Raw genomic sequence first — 17,025 nt, 5'->3', positions numbered from 1 at the left:
TGGTTAACCCCACATGTGCTCCCCACTGCTGTCTATGAAATGCAAGGGAGCGAGGGCCTGGGAGAAGGTACAGGGCCCCTCCAAGGATGGGGGGGACCCCACAGGGGGGTCACAATTCCATCACTATGGACCGCCTTGGCCTGTACAGACCTACTGTGCAGTCTTCTGATTTCTGCCATTTGGAAATAGAGGCCACCACTCAGTTTGGTTCTCCCTCATCTCTGTGAGGCATGGTCAGTGGTCAAGTACCTAGTCATGGCAATAAAGGACCAATGAGGGCAGAGGAAGCTGGGTGTAGTGGTGCACGCCTTTAACTTCAGCACTGGGGAGGTAGGGGCAGGCAGATCTCTATGAGTTCAAGGCCAGTCAGGTCTACATGAGTTCGAGGCTAGCCAGAGCCACACAGTGAAAAACCCTGTCTCAAAACAAACAAACAAACAACAACAAAAAAAAAAGGCAGAGGAAGCAAAAAAAGCATCCCTGCCAGGGAGTGCTGACACACACCTTTAATCCCAGCACTTGGGAGGCAGAGGCAGCCAGATCTCTGAGTTCGAGGCCAGCCTGGTCTACAGAGTGAGTTTCAGGACAGTCAAGGCTACACAGAGAAACCCTGTCTCAAAAAAACTAACGAACAAACAAACAAGGGGCATCCTTCTCTACATTGTTTGATGAAGACACCCCAAAGCACTCAGGGGAGCAGTAAGCACAGCAGATCACCTAGTTAGGATAGTTGTGCATCCTGACAAAACCAACATGTCACCTTGCCTCCCAGGACGAAGACGGGATCACGGAAGGCCAGAGGGCCACGAAGGGAGCTGCACACTGATGGTGAACGCTTTGGCTCGGCAACTCCTTCCCCAACCACATTACATCAGCCTTGAGGCTGCTGAAAAATATCTCTGTAGAAAGTCAGGTCTAAAGATCAGACTCAGGGAGGTGCCTGTCTCCCTCAGGCCAGCTAGTCTAACTCATTCCTTCTGAAGGGGGTGGGACGCAGCAGCAGTTGACAAGGGCAGCCTCGGTGAGGGTGCTGGCCAGCGAGGGGAGGCTGAACTCTGAGAAACCAATCTGATGGGCAGTGGAGGGAGGGGCACGGGAACTCTTAAGATTCAGAACTGTAACCCAGTCTCCAGCATCCATCACAAAGCTCCAGGACAGGGGCTTTCCTTTTCCTCTTTGTGATGCTGAGGACTGCACTCAGCGCTTCACACACACACTAGGCAAGTGCTCTACCACTGAGCTACATCCCTAGATCTAGATCTAGGAGGTACATTTTGGGCGGTGTGTGGGGGGGGGGTCAGGGGGTCAGGGAGAGGGTTTGAGACAAGGTCTCAATCCTTGGCAAACCCAGAACTCACTATGTAGACCAGGCTAGCCTAGAGCTCATAGATATTGGCCTGCTCCCAAGTGCTAGGATTAAAGGTATGTACCTGGTACTAGCAGGTACTTTTAAAGATGCAATTCTGGCTATCTGAGCCTCCCCACAATGGTTCCCAATTCTTTCTGCTTGTCAAACTGTAGTGATTGTTAAAGTCGGCCATGGATTTCCCTTTTGTACTTTTTAGTGCAGGGTGATGTGGCCAGGGAAAGAGTGGACAAACAGATCCACCTGGTGAAGGATGTGGTGTGAGCACCTGTTACTGCCCCTCCACTGCCAAGAAGCCAGGAGAGGAGCCATATCCACACCCACAGAGGGAGCCACCAGCCCATTTCCAACACCTCGGTGTCCGAAGGCCTGGGAGAAGACAATGTGGGCAAAGCCCAGCAGCCAGGCTGCAACCCTCCCTGAGGAATCTCGGGACAGAGATTTAGGGGTGGGGCCCTAGCCACTGTCTCCAGTGCACCCAGGGCAGGTAACTAAGCAACCAACCCGAGGAAACTGTTGTAGCCATTTATTCCCCTCCCGACTCTTTTCAGCCTGGTTTTCAGCTCTTCAGGAAGTTCCCAGGGACAGTTGTTTCCTACAGTTCTGAGAGAGTGGTTCCATCGCAGATGATCAAAGGCTGGACCCCTCTGGCTACAATGTAGACCTTCCAGTCGGCAGCACCCGCATAGCCTTGGAGGAAGACAGCAACAGGAAAGAGTGAATGTCAGGGAGAGGGACACTGGCCAGAGCCTCGGGTCTGAGTCCTGCTGCTCTTACAGATGGCTGCATCTGACACAAAGGCCTCTGTGCTCTCGGAAGCCTAAGGAAGTATGCCTTGCAATTACTAGTTCTCTGTGACTGGACATTCAAAGAAACACTCCGAATGCAGACATGTTTTCCCCACCATCTCTGGACAACTGAATCACATTTTGGCTAGTCACAAAGGCAGCCTGTTTTCAATGAGGAAACCATCAGCCACCAGTTCTCAGGCTGATTTTTTTTCCTTTCCTCTTTTTTTTTTTTTTTTTGAGAGAGAGTATGTGTGTGTGTGTGTATGTGTGTGTGTGTGTGTGTGTGTGTGTGATAGGTTATATATAGCCTAGGCTGGCCTCAAGCTCGGGATCCTCCTGCCTTAGCCTCTTGAATGCTAGGACTTCAGGGTGCATGTCACTATGCCCAGGTCTGGATGGGTTCTGTGGGGAACACATGGCTATTCCTAAGATAATTTGCTCCAGCACACACAGATTTCCCAACACAGCTCTGTAAACAGTGTCCTGAAGATCTGAAGATCGAGGCTTCCACGGTTCCATGATTTCTCAGAGTCTGTGTATCCTGCATACCATGCATGAAGACAGCAGTTTCCAAAGTCCTAACTCAGAAAGCCTATTCCAGGGCCTTCTCAGGATGCTCTTGTTTCCAGCCCTGGGGTCAGGAGTGATGTGAAGAACTGTCTAGAAAACTCAGAGCTAGACCATCTGGGTGTGGGAAGGTGACCTGTTGCTGCTCACAGGGCTGTCCCGCATGCTCTAACACTCAGCACAGTGGATCTCTTGCCGAGTGTGGGGCTACACCTGTATCCTAGCACTTGTAAGGCTGAGGCGCGCCAGGATTACACAGCCAGACTCCACCTCAAAAGGACCAGAGTCACTCAAGTAAACAAAGACATTCATAAAAGCTGAGGTGGTGGCACGTACCTGTAATGCTAGCCCCGAGACTGAGACAGAAGGATTACTGCAAGTCTGAAACCAGCTTGGGTTACCTATGATAGCTAGGCCAGCCAGAACTACACAGTGAGACTGTCTGCAAAATTTCTAAGCAGTAAAGAAAACTGTCTCATGCTAACCCTCAACTGCAGTCTCCAGGATGTGACGGGTGGTACCCGTCTAGACACGGAGTGCACAGAATAGGCACCGACCAATTCTTGGTGACTGAGGAAAAGTCATGTGACCTTTCTGGGACTGAGCCGTGACAGTTGATGCTGTGCCTAATATTTATTATCCTTGACTATGTCTCCATTCCAGGATTCCTGGTGATCTGGAATTCCTGCCCTCCACTTCCAGTTAAAGAGCATTTTAGTTAAAAAAAAAAAAGTTATAGAACAGATTGTCCCAGTGCCGTTCTGACGGGTCCTGAGTGGCCGCGTCACCCCCCAGTTCCTCTCCTCACCAACAGGTCTGACTCTGGTCCTGTCCACCAGGGCTCCAGTCGCCAACCACCCCCACTCTCCCATGCTTGTTCTTTCCTCAGGGTCTGCCCCTCTCCTTTTTTGGAAATTAATTAATTAACTTAGCATTGGTGTTTTGCCTGCATATATGTCTGTGTGAAGGGGTCAGATCTTGGAGTTTCAGACAGTTGTGAGCTGCCATGTGGTGCTGGGAACTGAACCAGGTCCTCTGGAAAAGCAGTCAGTGCTCCTGACCACTGAGCCGCCTCTCCAGCCCCAGCTGCCCTCTTCTGTGCTTGCCATGTGGCTGGCCATTCCGGCTCTGCCAGCCAGGAGCCTGGCGTCTGTGTTTTAGGCTGCTCTTGCCTATCCAAGCTTCCTTGGCAGCTGCCAGTCACCTCTTTTTGAACTTTCTAACTGGCATTCCGACGCTTGTGGGACCTGGAAATCTAGAATCCGGAAATTTAAGGTGCTCTGAAGCTGTCTGAACAACAGCGTTTGTAGAGAACAAGACAGAGACCTATTTCAGTGTGCCCACAATTTCAAAGCCTGTTCTCTGTAACGGCCACTTCACTGCAGGAACCAAGGCCTGCTGCTCCCACGCACACATTCCCCTTTTACCGCAGTCCTGCACGGCCTGGACCATTGGACCCCATTATTACTGCTCACTTTCTGTCATACCCACACCTACAATAAAACAAGGTTCTGAGATGGGGAGCCACACTTGGCACAATGCCAGCTCCCGGCCTTCCCCGAGGTGAGAGCGTTCTGGCACCCTGGGGCTTCTGATGGCCAATGGTAAAAGAACCCAATGGAAGCTGGCCTCAGCCTGGCAGGGGATCCAGATCTTGTGAGGGGGGTACACACAGGGACACCAGTGGCATCTGCTGCCACCTTTGCTTCTGCCAAGAGGACTGTTGTCAACCGACTGATCTGGAATAGATGCTGAGGATACTGGGTAGGAAGCATGGAGCCAGAACCAAGGGCGGGTCATCAGTGTGAGCCGGGACTTGGCTGTGGGACGCACACAGAAGTGGCACCCATGTGATGGTGGCCCTTCACTTCGTGCTGTCTTATTTGTAAAACAGGTATGAAGGTTTCCTCTGACTTTGCCGTGGCTCTGGCCTGGCATGCCTGTGTCAGGCTGAGACATGACTTGATGGTGGGACACTGGGAAGGTCACTTGACTCTCATCTATAAAAGGATGGATTCTTCTAAATAACTTCAGAATCCCTTCTGACTTGGAGTCGTCAGGCCCAATCTTTGACGCCCTCACTCTCAGTGCTGACTGTGCACACATCTCCCCATGCTACTTCACCTGCTCTCTTTTCAAGCACAATACATCAACTGGGTTGATAAAATGTTACTTTTGATTTAAGCAGACAGAACCATCGGATATTTTTGGTTGTGAACCTAGCCTCTAACAGCTGAACCATCTCTCAGCCCAAAGGCTAAAACCTTCTTGATGGCAATGTGAGATGCTTAGAAATACTGCCTCTGTCCTCCTGGGACCCTACATACCAATGTCTCCAGGCTCTATCGGCATGGCCACGGACTGACAGTGTCTTCGGCACTGGAAAGGAGGGATGAGCTGCAACATGGCTTCCCCGCTGCCAACAGTGAACAAGTCATGCACCTTATGCATCTGGAGTAAAGAATGGGCGCAGGAGAAAGAAGGAGAAGAATGAGGGTTAGTGGACAAAACCCTTTACACAGAATGGCTTTTTCTTTCCAGTCTGTCTGTCCTGGAACTCTATGTAGGTGAGGTTAGCTTTGAACTCACAGAGATTCACCTGCCTCTGCCTCCTGAATCCTGGGATTAAAGGCATGTGCCAAAAAGCCTGGCCTTACATATGGCCTAGTAGGCTGAGCAATGAGGAAAACATGAATAATAACAAATTTCATAATTATCTCTAAAAGACAAAACAAACCAGTCTCTCCTAATCATGGCATCTCCTGGTACTGAGACTGGTAAAAATTTCTTCTCTGGGTTATTCATTTATTTTTAGTATTTTTTATTTCATTATCTGTAAGCCTTTGGAGGCTAGAAGAGAGAGCCAGAGTCCTTGGAGTTTGAGTCCTAGGAGTTGTAAGCTGCCCAATGTCGGTGCTGGGAATTGAATTTGGGTCTTTTGCAAGAGCACAGTGTTCATAACCACTGAGCCTCTCTCCAGTCACCTATGGGTTCTTCTCAAGAGGAACTGCATGACTTACTGGGCAACATCCTCCCTCAGTGACAGCCCAGGAATGTCTCCAAGGCCATACAGAGCCATTTTACTGGCAACCAGGGGCACAGGAGGAGGCCTCTTCTCTTGAGCTGGCTTGCAGAGAACAAGTGTCAACACTGGCGGATGCTCTGCCATCTGTAGTCCTGAAGACGACATAAGACCACCACCAGGCAGGTGCAGCCCTCACTCACAGACTCAGGAGCTCAGGCTGTGCCCCTTCATGCCCAGGATGGAATGGATGACTGAGGGCCAGCTCTAGGCAACACTGAGGAATAGGAGAAGTAGGGCTGCATAGTGACCAGACCCTACTTCTTCTCTATCCCAAGACTGACCTGGGACACTGGGCCTTGGCTTTACCAGGGCCTAGGGACCAGGAGGAGGACAGCAGGGTGGAGTGGTGAGGCTGGGCAGAAGGAAGGCTTGGGCCAGGGTGGGGATACACATGCTCTAAGAAACCAGGCTCTCAGGATCCTAGCCTTTGGGACCACTCCCTTCTTAGAACACCCCATGATGACTTTGATAACCACTTGAATGGCTGTATTTACTTCTCTGGCTGGACTCCTTTGTGTTCAGCAAACTTCACTTCACTTCAGTGTTCAAGTGGGAAAACTGAGATAAAGTCCCTCGCCCAAATTCTATCATAATTATGAAAATGAAATCCTACTGGGGCCCTGAGTTCTAGCTGGACAGAGCAGCCAAACCAGTGACATCTGCAGTGAGAGCGTGGCCCCTCCCTACACTGCAGGTCTTCCCTCCAGGGCAACCCTCCCTTCTCCACACAGCCACTCAGCAGCGGCAGGGCGCTGAAAGTCCTTCATGACAGCTCAAGGAGCATCAGGAGGCTGCAGACACAAACCAGAGCTGGTTGAAGGCCACAGGTGGGAAATTCATTATTCAAATCAATCACAATTCTGAAACCTTCCTCAGGAATGGGACTCAACAAAAGAGCAATTCAGACCAAAGTGGACAGACCCAAACACAGAAGGGCTTCTCCCCAGCCACTGGCCCTGACCAATGGGAAGGAAGAGGTGGGACAAACACCATTCAAATGTCCCAGGCCCTCAAGTGTTGGCCTTTCCTAGTCTCTGTCATGACTCTCTTGGTGGTGGGTGGTTTTCAAAGTTCCCCCTAAAGTTGGGTTAAAGGTTTCTCTCTCAGGTTCCATTTCTCTATTTACAAAAAGAAAAGGCTGGGACTATAGTGACACACTATTCATCTACAGCCTGTCTACGCTCTGATTTGAGGTAGGAATGTCAGATCAACTTCCCACTCCTTTAAAGAGGAAAAGCAGCAGGACACAGATCTGCAGGAAAGATTTCTGGGAATGTGCCAGATGCCTGCAGTAGGGACCACCGTCAACTCACTCTCTGAGTCCACATGCAGAGAAGGCCTCCATCGCTCAGCCCATATCCCACAGGGGGAAAGAGTGAGCCAGATCCTGCCAACACCCTTACCTTGCTGCCCACCACGGGTTCCGGGTGGACCAGGAAGCACTTGTTTAAGGAAGCATCTTTTGGAAATGGAAGTTGGGTAAAAACAGGAAAAAGCTCCCGTAAGATTTGTGATCTGTTCAGAGGTCTCCTCCTGAAAAAGTGTAAAACAGAAACAAGTCAGCAGCTAGGTTAGCCGGCCCATCTGCAGAAGGGACAGAGCAGGGTGGCCAATGGCAGCAGGTGCAGATGGGAAAGAGCTGGACTATGCTTTTTTCTTTTTTTTTTTTAACATTTCTTTTTTAATTTTTTATGTCTGTAGTTGGGCATGGTAGCACACACCTTTAATCCTAGCACTCAGGAGGCAGAGGAAGGTGGATCTCTGTGAGTTTGAGGTCAGCCTGGTCTGCACAGTGAACAGAACTACAAAGAGAATAGGAAGTGAATTTACTATCTCAATAAGTAAATAAAATATATGTGTCTGTGTAAATATGCCACATGTATGTGGGTGCCCCCCCACAGAGGCCAGAGAGGGAGCTAACCTCCAGAACCAGTTACAGGAAGTTATATGCTGTGGTGCTGGGAATCAAAGCCAGGTCCTCTGGAGCAGCAAGCACTCCTAACTGCTGTCTCCTCAGACCCTGTTTGGTCTTTTTGGGACAGAGTCCCATGGATCCCAGCTGGCTTCCTATTCCTATTGTAGCTGAGGACAATAACCTTTATCTGATCCTCCTGCCTCCATAGTCCAGTGCTGGAATTACTGGCATTTGTCATCTTACCCAGCAGGATCATGTCTTAGGTATTAGATCCATGATGACAGTCACGCAGAACTGATGAACTGTACCACACATGCTCACCAAGAAACGCCCTCTAGGTAGTTATGTGTATGGGTGGAATGTTAAGTTCCAGCTGAAGCTATACAGAACATGAGAATCCTCTCATTCCACTTTGGAAAAGGAGCTGGAGTAACAGCAGGCTAGAGGCAGGGGAAGGAGAAAGGGACAAAAAGCATGACTTTCCTTTGCGGCAGAGTGGGGACAGACGGCAGCCCGAGCAGCCTGTTAACGAACTTAAAGAAAGGCGGGGGCTGGGGAGATGGCTCAGCAGGCAACCTGAGCTTGACCTTTGGAGCTCATCAAGTGGCAGGGAGAATCAACTTCTGAGAGCTGTCCTCTGACCCCCACAACTGAGGAGGGCCTAGAGAGGGCTCAGAGGTTACGAGCTTATTCTATTCTTTCAGAGGACCTGAGTTCGGTTCTCAGAGCTTATGTAGAGTGGCTCACAACCACCTGGAACTCCAGGTCCAGAGGATCTGATTCGTCTGGCCTCGGAGGGCACTTGTACTCACAGGTATACCTCCTCCCATACACACAATATAAAATAATAAAAAACAAGTCTAAAAGAGATGGCTCAGTGAATGAAGGCACCTGCTGCCATGTTTGGTGTCTTTTTGAGTGTGGTTCCTGGAAGCTACATGGTAGAAAGAGAGAAATGACTCTTGAACATTGTCCTCTGACCTCTATGTACATGCTATGGCACGCAAGTATCCCCCGCTTCTCTCTCACATCTAAATCACGTAATAAAGACTAGAAACGGATGGCAGAGGCACTGAGAACTGTCCAGCGAAGGGGCTGGTGTGCTGACTCAGGCGGCACAGGCATCTATCCGCTGCCAGGCCTGTCACCTTAGCTCCATCCCAGGACCCGGATGATGGACGGTGAGAACTGCCTTCTACAAGTTGGCCTCTGACCTCCCACACATACATGATAGCATGAGCACTCACACTCAGGCACACAATAAACGAATGAATGTAATACAAATTTTTAGATGTAAAAAAATTTTAGAAAGAAGTTATCCAACAAAACCCTAAAGTGCAATTTTAATTTTCCTTTGAACCAGTTCTCCACGGAAGCTGGCTCTTCTTTCTTGCCAGAGGGAGCCTTAGCCTTAAGGAATGGCCCATGTTTTCTGTAGGACACAAGAAGGAACTGGAAAGCAAACAGGTTTCCATCGTGAGTGAGCTTGGCAACCAGCTTAACCTGGCTGAATCTAATCTTCTAATCCGAAAAGTGGCTGAGAATTCCCGCTTTGCGCCGTGGCCGTGGATCTGCAAAGTGGCTGAGAATTCCCGCTTTGCGCCGTGGCCGTGGATCTGCAAAGTGGCTGAGAATTCCCGCTTTGCGCCGTGGCCGTGGATCTGCAAAGTGGCTGAGAATTCCCGCTTTGCGCCGTGGCTGTGGATGCAGCTCTTCTATCTGCTAAGCTTTCTCTTCAGCCCTCAACCTCCTGACCCTCTCCTTCTTAGAGCAAATGTTAAGCAGCTGCAATCGGTTCCTGACTGAATGAGAACGTCCTTCCTAGCCTCAGGTGTTGGCACTGTTCGGGGAGGCTTAGGAAGCTGGCCTTGCCTGAGGTGTCACTGAGTTTAAAGACTGTCTGCTGGGGTCAGGTGATGGACTCTTATTCCTCTGGAAATACAGGCCCAAATACACACTGGTCACAGCGTTCTATCACAGCAACAGGAAAGTAGCTAATGCATGAGCTTCTGCATGGCAGCAGACTGACAGGCAGAGACCCTGTTCTCTTCCTCCCTGCACTGCACGGCAGGCTGACTTGAAGATATGCTGCTCAGATCTATGGTACCGGCTCTCACTGCTTTGACACCTGCCCTGCCCCTTCCTCACATGCAAGCTAAGCACCTTTCAGACTCACCATGGGTAAGAAAACGGGAACCACCTCTCAGGAAAGCAGCGCCACCACTTGGTGAGAAACCCCTCAGTGAAGCCCTCTGTGGCTTCAGGGTACTGGCATGAGAAATGCTGAATCTCTGAAGACAACAGAGGCTGTCCTGTCTTGGTGACACAGAAAGACACAGAAGACCACAGTGAGTCACCACAGCTTTGCAGGGCTTGATCCTACCTTTTATGGGCAGGCTGTTCACAGAAAAACCTGGCTTCTGCCTACCTTGATCACCAGGGGACGGAGTCTCTCAAAAGTCTTCGGCGTGTCCTCTGGGAGCGTTACTTTGAGGGGCAACATCTGCGCACAGCCAGTGCAGTTGGCAGGAATGGGCTCCGACTCGTTCTGCTCACAGTCACTTGATGACCAGGGGTCCAAGTCTGCGAGAGGAAAGAGAGGGCAGACGGGTGCAGAAGGACAGTGGGGAGCCCAGCAGCCCAGGAACAAAAGCACACAGGGAAGTACCAGTTCCCTCTGGAGACCTCCGCCAGCAGGTCTGGAGGACAGGGTTCTGGGAAGGAGAGGCACTAAACTCTGCATGCTTTTCTATACTTTGTGGAAAGTATCTTTTAACACGTACATGCATGTCCTCAATCAAATCACTCAGCAGAGCATAACAGTTGCAACAAGCATTCAGTTACACAGTTCTGTCTCAACCCTGGACCTGGCATGTCTGAACGTCTCCAGCCCAGGGTGGGCAGTACACGGGTGCTCCCACACCAGGAGGCTCCTGATGCATGCCCACACCCTGGTGTGGCCCTAGACCCTTGTTCTGATGCACCCCTGTGGAGACCAGGATGACTCTGGGAAGGAAGAGTGAGGTGAGGGTCACTCTAAGGCAGAAGGGATGGAGACTTCTCTGGCTATTTTTGGTGGACAGTGGGTTGCCTCTGCCCATAAGACAGTGTTCCACCTCAACTCAGAAGGGATGTGCTACTACCAATTGCTGCTTCCAGCTCCAGGGCTCACAATGTGGTCAGAATGGGAGCCCCAGACCCAAGTGTTAAATGCCAGAGAGCTGCCTGGCACCCCTCCCTGGCTTCTCTGAGAGGGTCCTGTATCCACCACCTCTTTTTTCTCACTCCTAACCTATTGTATTATTTCCTGTTTACTTCCAATTCTATGTTCTCTAAGAGCGTGTTTCCACAATGTTTCACAAGACGGTTCTGAGAGATCTTAGAACCAAAGGTGGCGGAGTCACAGTCAGCTTCTTAAACCAATACCCGCACATGGAAAACTGTTTGAGTCAGCGTGTTCCAGGAGAGCTTGAGCTACAGAGAAAACCTATCTAAAAACAACACAACAAAACAAAAAACAAAATCACTCCCCACAGAAGTCCTCCGAGACAGACAGGCAGCACACAGAGTTCTTTCGGAAGGCAGAAGTGGGTGCAGGGTCCTCACCAGGAGGGACTGCACTGGGCACTCCCTGTCCCCTGCATCACCCACCACACAGAGCACCTGGCTTTCCCTGGGAGAGACCTCCACTTCCAGGGCTCTCAGGTTGATGATGCACCTTTCCTGTGAGGGGCCTCTCCCCTTCAGGGCCCTCCAGGGCCACCTGTTTACATGGCCATAGGGGGCTGCCAAGTTGGACAATTTTCTCCCCTTTTGGGATAATCTCTCTCTCTCTCTCTCTCTCTCTCTCTCTCTCTCTCTCTCTCTCTCTCTCTCTCTCTCTCTCTCTCTCTCTTCCTTTTTTCCCCGAGACAGGGTTTCACTGTCCTGGAACTCTGTCTGTAGACCAGGTTGGCTTCGAACTCACAGAGATCCACCCGTCTCTGCCTCCAAGTGCTGGGACTAAAGGCGTACACCACCACCCAGCAAAATGTTTCTTATTAAAGACCAAATATGATGATTTCTTGTCAAAATACAAGAACTCCCTCGAGGCAATGGACACACACGGAAGCATAAATAAGGAGAAGCTACACTGTTGGGAAAGAGGCTCGTGCATGGAGTCCGGGCCTGTCTCAGGCGTCCTGCGTGCGGCCTGTGGAGCCCTCAGTGTGAGGCCTCCTTTCCCAGGGCACCCGAGGACAGGGAAGAGCACTGGAGACAGTGAGCAAGGACAGAACGGAAGGGGACAGAGCTGCGGCAAATGCGGATGAGGGCTTCAAGGGCTGCAAGCCGCCCAGCTCTCCTCCCACAGGAACCGTCAGAGTCTTCTGAGCACTGGCTTCCTGAGGTTTTAGGAAGATTGTTCTAGGCTGTGACTAGGCTATCCTGAGAGAGGCCGGCACATGATAAGCAAGCACACTGAGAAGCCAGAGGCTTGGCAGTCTGGAAAGAAAGAAGTGTGGACTGCAAGAGCACGGGGAAGACACGGGTGAACGACACGGCATTTCCTGGTGTCCCGAGCCTGGGGAGGCCAGTGTGGGATCTGCATGCAGATCTGTCTCAGACTTGTTCTGCAGTAACGCCACCGTCTGCAGAGAACTGGTTCTTAGAGCTGCGTGTGCATGGGCTGGAGAGAACTGGTTCTTAGAGCTGCATGTGCATGGGCTGGAGAGAACTGGTTCTTAGAGCTGCATGTGCATGGGCTGGAGAGAACTGGTTCTTAGAGCTGCATGTGCATGGGCTGGAGAGAACTGGTTCTTAGAGCTGCGTGTGCATGGGCTGGAGAGAACTGGTTCTTAGAGCTGCGTGTGCATGGGCTGGAGAGAACTGGTTCTTAGAGCTGCGTGTGCATGGGCTGGAGAGAACTGGTTCTTAGAGCTGCATGTGCATGGGCTGGAGAGAACTGGTTCTTAGAGCTGCATGTGCATGGGCTGGAGAGAACTGGTTCTTAGAGCTGCGTGTGCATGGGCTGGAGAGGGCTCGCTGTTAAAAGTTCACAGCTGAGAATGTAACAGAGCCATGTGTTTCCTGCAAGCAGGGAAAACACACATTCAGGCAAAAAGCTAAGGCACAAAGAGAATGTACACCTGTGCAGGTGTGGATCCGTCTATTACTTAATCTGTGTAGAGGCATATTCTTCTGCCATGAGGAAGGGCGATTCAATAAACATTTAAAGACCAGGGATCTCTATTTGCAAGAAAGTACTGTGATCTCTAGTCTTTCAAATACACCGAAGTGAATGCCAGATTACTTAAAGATATAAATGATAAAATTTAAAGACTAAAGAATGATTTTTATTATATTATTACATTGTTTCATTTGTATGGGTGTGTTGTCTGTCTGTATGTTTGTATACTATGTGCATAACTGGTGTCTGAAGGGGCCAGAAAAGGGTGTCAGATCCCCTGGAACTAAAGTTACAGAGGTTGTGAGCCGCCCTATGTAGGTGCTGGGAATTGAACCTGGATCCTCTGAAAGAGCAGCAAGTGCTCTTAACCAATGAACCATCTCTATAGCACTTGTTTTTTGTTTTATTCTCCTTTGTTTTGAGATAAGATCCTTCTATGTAGCCTTGGCTGTCCTGAAGCTTATTATGCGGATCAGGCTGGTCTCGAACTCAGAGATCCACCTGACTCTGCCTCCGGAGTATTGAGATTAAAGATTAAAATCTCTCCCACTTTTAGAGACAGGGTTGTACTATGGAGCTCTGGCTGGCCTGGAACTTGCTGTACAGACCAGGTTGGCCTTAATCTCACAGAGACATGCGCCACCACCATGCCTGGTCTTTATTTTTTTAATGTGAATTGGTGTTTTTTCCATAGGTGCCAGGTCCTCTGGAACTGGAATTACAGACAGGTGTGAGCTGCCATGTGGGTGCTGGGGAACTGACCCTGGGTCCTCTGGAAGAGCAATGAGTGCTCTTAACCACTGGGACATCTTTCTACCACCACCACCCTTGTTTTTTAAAGACAATGTCTTACTAGGCTGGTGAGATGGCTTGGGGTTAAAAGTGGTTTTGGCACAAGCTTAATACAATGTGAGCTCATTCCTGAACGCCACGGTAGGAGAGAACTGGCTCCGGAGAGCTGTTCACTGATCTTCACCTGTGCACTGTGGCACCCACACGCACACAAGTAAGTAAATGACCGATACTTAAAAAAAAAGAATATCTTACCATGTAGCCCAGACTGGCCATGGCCTTTAACTGTGATACTTCTGCTTCCGCCTCCCAAGTGCTGGGATTATAGTTATGTCTGGCTCCAAGATTATACAGTACAGGAATAATAGTACATGATATAAAGATACGTGCATACGAACACCCCACATTGTAGTGGCAAAACAAAATGTGGAAACTAGCTAAATTATAGGAATGGTACAAAACATAAAACCCTTCAAAAGTATTGAAGGGGTTGAACAGCACCCCCATTCCTGTCCTTCTGGACTTGGAAACTGTATCTTTGCAGAGATAATTTCGATGGGGTCACACTGATATAGTATAGGAGGAGGGCACAGAAAACCAGAGGAAAGACAACATGTGACGATGGAGGAAGCCAATGAGCGGAGCACAAGCAAAGAAAGGCAAAGCTGCTCCCGGCAGCAGCTGGAAGGCCTACAGGGCTGTGGACGGGGCAGTCCTCCCAATACTTCATCTCAGAGTCCTCGATCCCAAGTCAGGGCTGTGGACGGAGCACAGTCCTCCTGATACTTCATCTCAGAGTCCTCAATCCCAAGCTCTGTGGTTTTGAGCCACCCAAGCTGCCACACTTTGTTTTGGCAGCATTCGAAATTAACAGTGTAAAACAAAACAAAACAAAACAAAAACAAACAAACAATCAAACAATCAAAAAAGAAATTAGTAGTGTGTCTAGGTAACAGTACTGTATACATAAAGTTTTTTATGTACACATGACCCAAAAAGGATCGAATATATGCATATATTTGTGTTAAAAAAGTGGTTTTTAGGCCAAGTGTGGTAGCACATGCCTGTAGTAATCCTAGCACTTGGGAGGCTAAGGTAAGAATATCATGCTGGGCAGTGGTGACCCATGCCTTTAACCCAGCACTAGGGAAGCAGAGGCAGGCACATCTCTGTGAGTTCGAGGCCAGCCTGGTCTACAGAGTGAGTTCTAGGACAGACACCAAAACTACACAAAGAAACCCTGTCTCAAAAACCAACCAACCAACCAAACAAACAAAAAACTAAGCTAAAAAAGAGTATCATGAAGGGAGCCAGGTGGTGGTGGTGTACACCTTTAATCCCAGCACTTGGGAGGCACAGGCTGGTAGACTTGAGTTCAAGGCTAGCCTAGTCTACACAAGGAATTTCAGGTCAACCAAAGATACATAGAGAGTCCCTGTCTCAAAAAAAGAAAAAAAAATGTTTTAATTGCTTCTCAGCCTTTTGGCTCAGATCATGTATAAAAATATTCTGAATTCATTTTGTATTATTGTTCATGTGTGTGTACATGACACATGTGAGGACATGCCTGCCACAGAGTGCATGCAGAGGCAGGAGGGCGACTTGACGGAGTGAGTTCTCTCCTTCTACCTTCATGGAGGTTCTGGGATCAAACTCAGGTTGACAGCACGGCGAGGTGAGGCAAGGCGAGCATCTTCACCCTCTGAGCCGGTTTGCCAGCCCAGTGTACTTTCCTTGAAAACACAATCTTGGGGAGCTGGAGAGATGGCTCAAGAGGTTAAGAGCCCTGGCTGCTCTTCCAGAGGTCCTGAGTTCAATTCCCAGCAACCACATGGTGGCTCACAACCATCTGTAATGAGATCTGGTGCCCTCTTCTGGCATTCAGGCATATATGCAGACAGAACACTGTATATATAATGAATAAATAAATCTTTAAAACAACAACAACAAAAAAAAAAAAACTTAAAAAAAAAAAAAACCCCACAATCTTAGGTATCTCCCAGGGAAGATGTCCCTGGAGATCAGGGACACTTAAGGTTATCAACTGAGCCTGAGTCTCTGCTAAGGCAGGCCCAAGTGGCCCCTGACAGGAGCAGGGGCAGATGCCAGACTGGTGGCCAGCAAAGCGAGGGGAGTGATAAGGGGAAGGACCAGGTAACACAGCTTGCCCACATCATGAGGGAGAGTTACATTTGCTTCCTACAGAGCCCTGCGATCACTGAGGAGGAATGGTCAGCCATGGATTGGTGGTGATTATGGTGGTGACAGGGCATGGAGGTGCAGGCTTCTCACCCCACAGCATCCCAACAGCATGGAGATGTGGTCAGCCTCCAGCTGGCCCTCTACCTCTCCACAAAGGCTTTGTCTGACGTGTCCTCTGTAACAGTGACAGGAAACAGTGGGAAAATGCCAGCAGCAGCAGCCAGGGCACCAAGCCACCCTGGCTCAGAACCTTCCTTCAGCTCCTAAAACGCTGCTCTGTCTCTTCCCAGCCTCTGGTTCCCACCCACTTGGTCTGCAGCAACAAGGGAAGGGCCACCTTGGAAAGGCAGGCACTTAGCAACTGCCCATCTTTCCCTAACTCCAGACTCTTTACTCCAGATACCCTCCTCTAACAACTAGTTATCTCAAGAAACAAAACCAAGTGTGACTGAGAAGGGACACCTTGGAGCCACCTCTCAGGTACAGTCAGACCTCAGCTAACCTACTTTCTACAGAGTACCCAACCTCAAAATAAAGATGGCATGTGCCCACCCTCAGGATGGCTTCATCATGACTTCTCCTACTCGGATTTTTTACCTGAAATGTGTTCAATAAATCTCATGAGCTGTATTCCGAGCTCTCCCCAGGGTCTGGATTATCCCACTGTTTGAAATGTCAAAATCAGTGTCTCAGACCAAACACAGCCTTGAAGTGTGTGTACAGAAGCCCTTCCCTCCCACCTTTTCTCACAGACGGCACCCTGCAGAGGAGTGGCTGGGCTGGCCTGCTCTCAGAAGGCCTTGTTGACAAAAAAAACTGACTCAGGCTGGCTCCATGCGGACAGCCATGGCACAGCCTAGAGCTCTCAGTAGGGAAGGCCTTTTACACATATTACTAGCCTGGCAGAAAGCAGGACTAAAGCCCTTCCTGGGTAAAAAGGCAGTGAGGAAACGCGGGCACAGAGCTCTGGCTCTGCGGGCAGAGCCTGTGGGCCTGTCTCCGGGCTCAGTGCTCACTGCCAACAGCGCAGGGCATACATGGAGAAGGGTGCCTGACTTTTCAGGATCTTCACCTGGGGAAGACCATCAAAAGAGGAGCGGAGTGACAGAAACCTCAGAAGAGTGTTGACAAGAACAGCCC

At 49.8% G+C, this 17,025-nt stretch overlaps 1 protein-coding gene across 6 annotated transcripts in view; it reads right to left on the bottom strand.

Annotated features, from left to right (window-relative positions):
- Positions 1–1,877: 1,877 nt before the first annotated feature.
- The window catches only part of CUNH6orf89 (chromosome unknown C6orf89 homolog), a 34,319-nt gene continuing 19,171 nt past the window's right edge, over positions 1,878–17,025 (bottom strand). For all 6 annotated transcript variants that reach the window (XM_052744463.1, XM_052744465.1, XM_052744464.1 and 3 more), the window contains 5 exons: positions 10,153–10,307; positions 9,901–10,040; positions 7,213–7,342; positions 5,052–5,175; positions 1,878–2,056 (listed from right to left, as the gene is read on the bottom strand). In XM_052744463.1, the coding sequence (XP_052600423.1) occupies positions 1,962–2,056; positions 5,052–5,175; positions 7,213–7,342; positions 9,901–10,040; positions 10,153–10,307 (644 nt within the window). In that variant the 3' untranslated portion in view covers positions 1,878–1,961. The remainder of the gene's footprint in view (positions 2,057–5,051; positions 5,176–7,212; positions 7,343–9,900; positions 10,041–10,152; positions 10,308–17,025) is intronic.

The sequence above is a fragment of the Peromyscus californicus genome, unplaced genomic scaffold, assembly GCF_007827085.1.
Source record: "Peromyscus californicus insignis strain IS unplaced genomic scaffold, ASM782708v3 Scaffold_19__1_contigs__length_69161282, whole genome shotgun sequence".
NCBI lineage: Eukaryota > Metazoa > Chordata > Mammalia > Rodentia > Cricetidae > Peromyscus > Peromyscus californicus.
The sequence above is the reverse complement of the archived record's forward strand: the minus strand, read 5'-3'. Positions and strand labels throughout refer to the sequence as shown.